Source organism: Strongylocentrotus purpuratus, unplaced genomic scaffold (genome assembly GCF_000002235.5).
Source record: "Strongylocentrotus purpuratus isolate Spur 01 unplaced genomic scaffold, Spur_5.0 spur5_scaffold_2, whole genome shotgun sequence".
NCBI classification, from domain to species: domain Eukaryota; kingdom Metazoa; phylum Echinodermata; class Echinoidea; order Camarodonta; family Strongylocentrotidae; genus Strongylocentrotus; species Strongylocentrotus purpuratus.
This window is the reverse complement of record NW_022145605.1, coordinates 36,713,141-36,723,364: the sequence shown is the minus strand read 5'-3', so window position 1 is coordinate 36,723,364 and position 10,224 is coordinate 36,713,141. Positions and strand designations below refer to the sequence as shown.

The window sequence follows — 10,224 nt, the reverse complement described above, 5'->3', positions numbered from 1 at the left end:
TGGACCCCTCCCCTGCCGGGGGCTGCCTTGATCCGCCCCCGATTGACGGAGACAATCACAATGAGTTCGTTAAGAAAACGATGAATGTCCATCCGTAATAGGTCCATGCTTTGCATGAGTGAATGCACTGAAAATGTTAAATGTGATTCGTTCGTCTGCTCGAATCACGTGATGTATTTCAATTTAACACATGCATTCAAAGAGACCGCGCGCGCGATGGCAATAGGTTTCGTGTTAGATGAGAAGCGAGAAATTTGCCATTCTCTGCTAGATTCTGTCCTAGACAAGTCGTTTTGAGATATTTACTTAGCTTTTGCTTCGTTCGCCTAGCTTGCTTTGAACCACTGTTATTTCACTTGTGTAATAATGGTCTTTTACGGCAACAAGTTCACCGGGAACTGTGTGATGAATACCCTGGAGGGTACTCGTTGTAGGAGGAAGGCACCCCTGCCTGTTGATGAAGTGGAGGAGTGCTGGCAACACCGACAGTATGTATATAGTTATTTTCTAAATTAAAAATGAATTTACCAACTAGTAGTCAGCTCTCATGGAGAATTCGACACCGTTCGGGTGTTTACCCAACTTCAGGTGTTGTCAATCACCCGGGTTAGCCTTGAGTTTTATGACCATTAGACCTTATGTAATGCTTTGGTTTCCCCGTTACCCGAAAACTCTCGAGTATTATCCGAGAAATCAGAAGGGGGGGGCCGGATTCTTGACTGGCCAACGGGTTTGCTGTGTGCAGATTTGTACCCCCATTAATGGTATTTCCACCAAGTCTGGTGTCGGCGAATTATGGCCTTCTGCGCATGGAAACTGCTGATACAGTCCCTTTAATACACGCAGGATATTGACCCTTCAGTGAGTTGAAAGTTATTTGTTTTGGGTCATTCATTGTAATTACCCTATCGAATGTCTTACCAAAATTGCAACATCTGCACTTTTGTCTTATATATTCGCATTCTATTATTTGCAATCTAGTAGTAGTAATAGACTATATGTCCTGTTTTATGTTTCCTTTATTACAGACAGCCAGCCGAGGTCCAGTGCTCTGCACATATTGGGCTTCATGGGAATGGCAGACGTTGCAGCCGGCGTGGACGTCACTCGCTAGACGAAAACGCTGTTGAACTCTACTGCACGCAACACGGTATGCATTTATTCAAAGTAAATTAATCTCTCACATGTAACTTAGATCTACATTTTAAAAAGGCGTCTTGTGGACCATATAGAGCTACATGTATTTGCCCAGACCATTAGCGGATCCAGAATTTTCCAGGGATCGAGGGCCGCATATTGCCATTGGTAAAAATATTAAAAATGGAAGAGTAAATATTGATTCATGTACATATGTATATTGATTCAAAATATTTTGAAACTAATTACACTGCCCCTCTCCGCCTCCCCCTCCCCCTCCACTCAGTGTTATTTTAGGGTAGGCAGCATATATGCATGTTCCCTCCCTTTGAAAGCACCCCCTATCTCCGGTGTGTAAAGTCAATACTGGCCAGATTTTTGTGTATGTACGGGCCTTACTTTGTTGCGTGAAAAGTAGCCTACCCCTTTACCCTTTAATATGGGATCATTGAATGTGTACGTTGGTGCATTGACAGGGGGTATATTCAAGAATAAATGGAGAATCGTGTATTTGAATGTGATCTGTGAAATGCCATGCATGTACTAAGTAGCATGTCCTCATTTATGTTTTCGTTTGGTTTATACAGTCAACAAGTTGCATCGCGAGAACGGTCGTGCGGAGGTCGTTCCTGCTCATCGCCAACAGCAGGATGAACAGCGTAGGAGGGCGGAGGAGCGTGAGCAACTCCACCCGAGACGAAGGTCACCGCGTCTGGTAGAGCGAGAGATCGCAGCTGCCGCCGCTGTTCAACTCGCCGCGGAGAGAGAGCAACGTCGTGCCGCCAATCGGGCAAACCAGAACCTGCGGAGGTCGGCCCGGATTGCCGCGAGGCGAGGCAATGTGTGATTGTAGCCTGGGTAAGTTAATTTTTTTATATGCTTTCCTAATTTTAAGTATTCTAACAATTCCTACCCCCACAACAAAAAATAACTAAACAGATGAGCATGCAATGTATTCAATGTACCAAACACAATTTTTTAATTGAAGACTTGACAATGAGCCAAAACTTTACAACATAGCAGCAACTTTTAATGATCAGTTGGATCAAAATGAACTGAGATGCATCCAAGGTTTCCAAATAGTATGATTGTTATTTGTCACAATGATATAGGGGTTTTTCAAAATTCATTTATCTGAAAACATGATCTGTTTTATTTATTTTAAAAAAAGTTTGAAACAGAAACATCTTGCTCATAATGAAATTAAAGGGGAAGCCCACCATGATATTAAGTGTATTTTTTTAGAATCAGAACATGAGAGAAACAGTTCAGTGAAAGTTTGGGCATAAACCGATTAAAAATAAGAAAGTTATGAATTTTTAAAGGTGCAATCAATTAATGTTTCAATCAAATATTTACCCTAAGTATTATCATTTCAAGTATAGTGTTAAGCAACCCCTGTATGAAACGTATCTATTCCGTCATCAATATCTAAGAAAATGAAAATTCATGAAATTGTCTGTAGCCTACAGAGCAAATTGGAGATGAGCTTGCATGATGTCACATTTTCACTGATGACAGCTTTAAAATTCATAACTTTCATATTTTTATTGTTATATATGCTTTTATTACAGTCAACTTAATTTAAGGGTGGACTTCCCCCTTAGTATAAATGATTTTTTAAACTCACTTCATTCTCCTTTCCTACAGACTGATTCGCAGAAGCAGCAGGGGGGAGACCGAGGGGGGATACTGGGTCGAACACTGCTGAGGTTCTCGGGACGTAAACGCCTTGCTATAGGAGTAGTAGGGAGGAAGCCGAGACGGGTAGTGCATGGTCACTCAAACCAGGCCCGCTGCACTATCGTGGTCAAGAAAGACTGGGTGTGGTCAGTCGGGGTAGACGCCGGAGGCCATTCTCTTTCTTTGACCGCCTGTAAATTATTTCCAAGAAGGTATGTGTACTGTTCATTATTAGGTTTCATACAGTGTATGTTTGAAATAGTAATTAGTTCTTTATAACATTATAGCAGTACATGGTGAGTCTTCATGTTTGCTTCTGTTTGCATATGTCCTCATCATTTCGGAGAGTATGCAACTGCTATGTTTCCTCTATTTTATAATTAGTAAATGTAGGGCCGAAAGGTGAAATAAATCTATTTTGAAATGAATTCATAAACTTGCTATATACTATACCTAACAAAATGTCATAATTTGTCTTCGAGTTTTAAGATTGTATCTGCCCCATCATATTTACTTTGAGATGCCTAATACAGCATTCTGTTTACCTCTTTATTCCACAGATCAGGCCTCGCCGTGGGACGCGCACACACGTCGTAGGTATGCAGGTATTTCAATGTCTACCTTGTGACAATATGTTCCTATTCACCAGATCTGTTTACCCCCATACCTCCTAATGGGAGTCATGTATATATATATGAGTTTGACACGTTGGTTACTAAGTTGAGAACTTGTGAATATTTGGTCGAAAATCTTTTTGAAATATACATTATATTGTTTTAACAAAGGATTCAGAAGTTGTCTTCTTTTGTAAGTCTTAGTTATTGGGTTTTGCAATCATCCCTCTCATAAAAGCAGTTGTACTGATATTTCAAATATCTTGTTGTAAGAGCCACACTTGGCAAGAGTTGTCCAATTACCCAGTTCGTAATTAGCACGAAATATCCACTGAATATCTTTACATGAAGAGACCCAACATGATGCTTAAAGTGGAGGGGTCACGTGAACGTCTTTTATCTCCATTTAGAGACAACTTTACCTGTGTATCATGAAATATCAATGGTGCATGAAATAAAAATGAATATTTGAACATGAGCATGTATCCAGTATTTTTGTCCACATTTTTTAAAACCAAAAACAAATTTAGACTGCAATTACAAACTGGCTTGTAGGATGTGTACCGGTACTTGTGGAAAGATTGTACTTTCATGTGGAATATCAGAAAATGCACAAAAGAATTAGAAAAGAAGATTCCAACAACTAATGATCTTATACGAAAATGGTTTCAAACTAATAAAATGAAATACTATTAAAAAATATCAAATTAAAAAATATAAGTAAAATTAAGAATAAAAATATAAAATGAAAAAAATGATTCAATTGAATAGAATACATTCTTTTTATAAAAAGGGTTAGAAATGCGAAGTTTCAAACAGTAAAACCACTTTAATCATGAAGCATTATTGATCATAAAAGTTTTCCAGTCCATTGAAACAAAAAAGTTAAATCTCAGCTTCTAATTGCAATTACTTGATTCAAATTTCTTTTACATTATATCCAATTTATGCATATATAGGTTCTACTCACTTATAACAAATCCCATTCTGTTTCTCTTTTTGTCGCGGATTGTTCTCAATCCTATCTTTTAAAGGGGTGCATATTCCCGACATCTTACAATTTGAAGAAAAAAAGGAATCACTTAATCTAAGTCACCTCACACCTTTATGTGTGGCTGGGTTAAATAGTTGTCCATTTATAGTTGAGTATGAGACAGTATTTTAATTTGTTGATTTTAGTATATTATTCAAAGTTACCATAATACGTAGTAGCATGACATCGGACACAAAATATATCGTGTTCACTATTTTCAGGTATACGGCCCCAGTAAATCCCATGTGTGGTCTCTAACGGGATTGGTTATACTCTCTGTGAAATGTAATATTTTTATCCTTTTTCCTTCTCCGCTAATCTTTACAGTTTGTCTCTTCAATCTTATACAATTGCTTTTATTGTGGGTTGTTTTTGTTGTTCGTCTAGTAGGATAGGACTCCTTTTACATGTCTTTAAATATATTATAAACTTTTTTCTGATTTTCTTCTCAATTCTTCACTAAATAAATTACAGTAGGCCCTACTTCAGATTTGTGACAAAAATACCTTCAAACACACCCTATTCTTTTCAAAATGACCTATCAAATTCTCACTTGCATGTGTGAATATACTAACTCCCTCCCATCTCCTATAGATACATCCCCCTCCCTCTATAACTCTTTTTTTAAATAAAAGTAGACAAATTAGTATTGCACTGTATATAAAATCTACGAAAGTTGTGATTCCCTCTTTCAGTCTTTTGTTATTATCCAACAATTCTCAGTATTTTTTTAACAGCTGTTTATCTTGTCCAATGCTCTCTTTGATTTACCCTTCTCTCCATTGCAGCAGGGATGGTTCTCGATATTGTAGAATTTTCTAATAGCTCCTTACATCCTAACAATATTGAATCTTTAAGGGTCATTCCGTAAAATTGAGACAAAAACAAAATCAAGATTGAGAAGGTTGTGAGGAGATCACGAAGGTTAAAGAGTGAAGAGTAAAGTTCTGAAAAGACCTGTTCGGATACAGACAGTTCATGATATTTTATATCATCCTTTCCTCTTTCTGTATCATTTTATCTTTCTATTTATTTTTATTTGTTTATGTCTTGGTCTTTATTTTTCTTCTTTATGTATATCAGCTCTAAATCAAGACCCATCCACTCTTCCCCTCTTTCTCCCTTTCTATCTCTCACAATTTCTCCCACTTTCTCGCTCACTATTTAAGATTATGACTTATCAAATCTACATTTGCTTGTTTGAATAGGATACATAAAATTCAAAGCAAGACTGCCTTCTCCCCTTACCCCCTCCCCTCCTCCTCTGTCTGTACCTCTCTCTCTCTCTCTCTGTATATATATATATATATTTAGGATTTAACATTCTTTGTTCATGGAATACTGTACATCTGATTTAAATTAAATATAGAATACCTAGTGGAATAATATTGCATATCGCATTAAAAGCAGGAAATGTGATTCCTCCCTTATTTTTCTTTACATTAATTTATTTTTAAATGTAGATATAGTTATTCGAATACTGTACCATGAAACAGAAGGGATGGGAACGCTATGTAGGTGAACAGCACGACTAGTCAGGTCCTATAGTTTTCTTTCATTTTAAGACATTAAATTGTATTTTTTTAGTATTCATAGTGTTAGGTTAGCAAATTAATGGCTGGGAGAAGATGGTGACCTGTGAATGATGAGCCTCCGGTGCACTGTCCCTTAAGTTGTAGGTAAACGGCACGCCCAGTCAGTTGCTATTTTTCTTTCAATTTGAGACATTAAATTGAATCTCTTTTGGTTATTCATGTTGTTAGGTGTAGGTAATTACTGGGGCTGAGAGATGGTGACCTGTGAATGATGATCATACGGGGCACTGTCCCTTTAGTTGAAGGTGGAAGGCATCCCCGTTTAGGTGTTAGTTTTCTTTTATTTTAAGATATTATATTTGTGTGTGTGTGTGTGGGGGGGGGGTATTCATGGTGCTAGATTAGGTCTTCACTGACTGGAAGATGGTGACCTGTGAATAATGAGCCTATGGGGTCACTGTCCCTTAAATTGTGGGCGAACGGCACGCCCAGTCATGCGCTAGTTTTCTTTCATTTTAAGTCATTACATTTTTTTTTTTTTTTTTTTTTTTGGGGGGGGGTTGATATTTATGGTACTAGGTTAGGTCTTTACTTGCTGAGAGATGGTGACCTGTGAATTGTGAGCCTACTGGGCACTGTCTTTTAAATTATGTGAGAACGGCATGCCCAGTCATGTGCTAATTTTCTTTTATTTTAAGATTTTAATTCTTTCTTCTTTTTTTTCCCCCTTTTTTTTTTGGGGGGGGGGAGGGTATTCATGGTGCTAGGTTAGGTCTTCACTGGCTGGGAGATGGTGACATGTTGAATTATGAGCCTACTTGGCGCTGTCCCTTAAATTGTGGGCGAATGGCACGCCCAGTCATGTGCTATTTTCTTTCATTTTTTGTCATTACATTTTTTATTTTATTTTTTTTTTTGGGGGGGGGGTGGTATTTATGGTGCTAGGTTGGGTCTTCAATGGCTGGGAGATAGTGACCTGTGAATTATGAGCCTACTGGGCACTCTCCCTTAAATTATGGGAGAACAGCACGCCCAGTCATGTGCTAACTTTATTTTATTTTAAGATTTTACTTCTTTCTTCTTCTTTTTTTTTTCCTTTTTTTTTTTTTTTTTGGGGGGGGGGGGGTGGGGGGGTTGGGTATTCATGGTACTAGGTTAGGTCTTCACTGGCTGACAGATGGTGACCTGTGAATAATAAGCATACTGGGCACTGTCCCTTAAATTGTGGGAGAACGGCACGCCCAGTCATGTGCTAATTTTCTTTCTTTAAGATTTTACTTTCTTTTTTTTTTTCTTTTTTTTGAGGGGGGGGGTATTCATGGTACTAGGTTAGGTCTTCACTGGCTGGGAGATGGTGACCTGTGAATGATGAGCCTACTGGGCACTGTCCCTTAAATTGTGGGAGAACGGCACGCCCAGTCATGTGCTAATTTTCTTTCACTGGCTGGGAGATGGTGATCTGTGAATGATGAGCCTACTGGGCACTGTCCCTTAAATTGTGGGAGAACGGCACGCCCAGTCATGTGCTAATTTTCTTTCATTTTAAGATTTTACTTCTTTCTTCTTTTTTTTTTCCTTTTTTTTTTTTGGGGGGGTTGATATTTATGGTACTAGGTTAGGTCTTCACTCGCTGAGAGATGGTGACCTGCGAATTATGAGCCTACTGGGCACTGTTTTTTAAATTGTGGGAGAACGGCACGGCACGCCCAGTCATGTGCAAATTTTATTTTATTTTAAGATTTTACTTCTTTCTTCTTCTTTTTTTTTCCTTTTTTCTTTTTTTTTTTTTTTTTTTTTTTGAGGGGGGGGGGGTATTCATGGTACTATATTCTTCACTGGCTGGGAGATGGTGACCTGTGAATGATGAGCCTACTGGGCACTGTCCCTTAAATTGTGGGAGAACGGCACGCCCAGTCATGTGCTAATTTTCTTTTTTAAGACTTTACTTTCTTCTTTTTTCTCTTTTTTTTTGAGGGGGGGGGGGGGTATTCATGATACTAGGTTAGGTCTTCAATGGCTGGGAGATGGTGACCTGTGAATGATGAGCCTACTGGGCACTGTCCCTTAAATTGTGGGAGAACGGCGCGCCCAGTCATGTGCTAATTTTCTTTCATTTTAAGATTTTACTCCTTTCTTCTTCTTCTTTTTTTTTTGGGGGGGGGGAGGGTATTCATGGTACTATTTGGGTCTTCACTGGCTGGGAGATGGTGACCTGTGAATGATGAGCCTACTGGGCACTGTCCCTTAAATTGTGGGAGAACGGCACGCCCAGTCATGTGCTAATTTTCTTTCTTTAAGACTTTACTTTCCTTCTTTTCTTTCTTTTTTTTTGAGGGGGGGGGGGTATTCATGGTACTAGGTTAGGTCTTCAATGGCTGGGAGATGGTGACCTGTGAATGATGAGCCTACTGGGCACTGTCCCTTAAATTGTGGGAGAACGGCACGCCCAGTCATGTGCTAATTTTCTTTCTTTAAGACTTTACTTTCTTCTTTTTTCTTTCTTTTTTTTTTTGAGGGGGGGGGGGGGGGTATTCATGATACTAGGTTAGGTTTTCAATGGCTGGGAGATGGTGACCTGTGAATGATGAGCCCACTGGGCACTGTCCCTTAAATTGTGGGAGAACGGCGCGCCCAGTCATGTGCTAATTTTCTTTCATTTTAAGATTTTACTTTTTCTTCTTTTTTTTTTTTTTTTTTGGTGGGGGGGGGGGTTGATATTTATGGTAATAGGTTAGGTCTTCACTGGCTGGGAGATGGTGACCTGTGAATGATGAGCCTACTGGGCACTGTTCCTTAAACTGTGGGAGAACGGCACGGCACGCCCAGTCATGTGCAAATTTTATTTTATTTTAAGATTTTACTTCTTTCTTCTTCTTTTTTTTCCTTTTTTCTTTTTTTTTTTTTTTTTTTTTGAGGGGGGGGGGTATTCATGGTACTATATTCTTCACTGGCTGGGAGATGGTGACCTGTGAATGATGAGCCTACTGGGCACTGTCCCTTAAATTGTGGGAGAACGGCACGCCCAGTCATGTGCTAATTTTCTTTCTTTAAGACTTTACTTTCTTCTTTTTTCTTTCTTTTTTTTTTGAGGGGGGGGGGTATTCATGATACTAGGTTAGGTCTTCACTGGCTGGGAGATGGTGACCTGTGAATGATGAGCCCACTGGGCACTGTCCCTTAAATTGTGGGAGAACGGCGCGCCCAGTCATGTGCTAATTTTCTTTCATTTAAGATTTTACTCCTTTCTTCTTCTTTCTTTTTTTTTTTGGGGGGGGGGGAGGGTATTCATGGTACTATTTTGGTCTTCACTGGCTGGGAGATGGTGACCTGTGAATGATGAGCCTACTGGGCACTGTCCCTTAAATTGTGGGAGAACGGCACGCCCAGTCATGTGCTAATTTTCTTTCATTTTAAGATTTTACTCCTTTCTTCTTCTTCTTCTTTTTTTTGGGGGGGGGGGGGTATTCATGATACTAGGTTAGGTCTTCACTGGCTGGGAGATGGTGACCTGTGAATGATGAGCCCACTGGGCACTGCCCCTTAAATTGTGGGAGAACGGCGCGCCCAGTCATGTGCTAATTTTCTTTCATTTTAAGATTTTACTCTTTCTTCTTCTTCTTTTTTTTTTGGGGGGGGGGGGGGTATTCAAGGTTTATTTTGGGTCTTCACTGGCTGGGAGATGGTGACCTGTGAATGATGAGCCTACTGGGCACTGTCCCTTAAATTGTGGGGAGAACGGCACGCCCAGTCATGTGCTAATTTTCTTTCTTTAAGACTTTACTTTCTTCTTTTTTCTTTCTTTTTTTTTGAGGGGGGGGGGGTATTCATGATACTAGGTTAGGTTTTCAATGGCTGGGAGATGGTGACCTGTGAATGATGAGCCACTGGGCACTGTCCCTTAAATTGTGGGAGAACGGCGCGCCCAGTCATGTGCTAATTTTCTTTCATTTTAAGATTTTACTCCTTTCTTCTTCTTTTTTTTCTTTTTTTTTTTGGGGGGGGGGGGTATTCAAGGTACTATTTTGGGTCTTCACTGGCTGGGAGATGGTGACCTGTGAATGATGAGCCACTGGGCACTGTCCCTTAAATTGTGGGAGAACGGCGCGCCCAGTCATGTGCTAATTTTCTTTCATTTTAAGATTTTACTTCTTTCTTCTTTTTTTTTTTTTTTTTTGGTGGGGGGGGGGGGTTGATATTTATGGTAATAGGTTAGGTCTTCACT

The 10,224-nt window shown here is 39.5% G+C and overlaps 1 protein-coding gene across 1 annotated transcript; it reads left to right on the top strand.

Moving 5' to 3' along the window:
* Positions 1–227: 227 nt before the first annotated feature.
* Positions 228–4,128, top strand: LOC105444152. Its single transcript, XM_030992331.1, has 5 exons — positions 228–488; positions 1,029–1,150; positions 1,725–1,995; positions 2,788–3,032; positions 3,381–4,128. Exons 1-3 carry the CDS (start codon positions 367–369, stop codon positions 1,982–1,984), a joined length of 504 nt encoding a protein of 167 aa, XP_030848191.1. The 5' UTR covers positions 228–366; the 3' UTR covers positions 1,985–1,995; positions 2,788–3,032; positions 3,381–4,128.
* The last annotated feature ends 6,096 nt before the right edge of the window (positions 4,129–10,224 follow it).

Excerpts from the sequence above, each read along its gene's own strand:
- LOC105444152 (XM_030992331.1), top strand. The coding sequence starts at position 367 with ATGGTCTTTTACGGCAACAAGTTCACCGGGAACTGTGTGATGAATACC. Across the intron at positions 489-1,028 it reads GAGTGCTGGCAACACCGACA|ACAGCCAGCCGAGGTCCAGT; the intron begins GTATGTATATAG and ends CCTTTATTACAG. Across the intron at positions 1,151-1,724 it reads ACTCTACTGCACGCAACACG|TCAACAAGTTGCATCGCGAG; the intron begins GTATGCATTTAT and ends TGGTTTATACAG.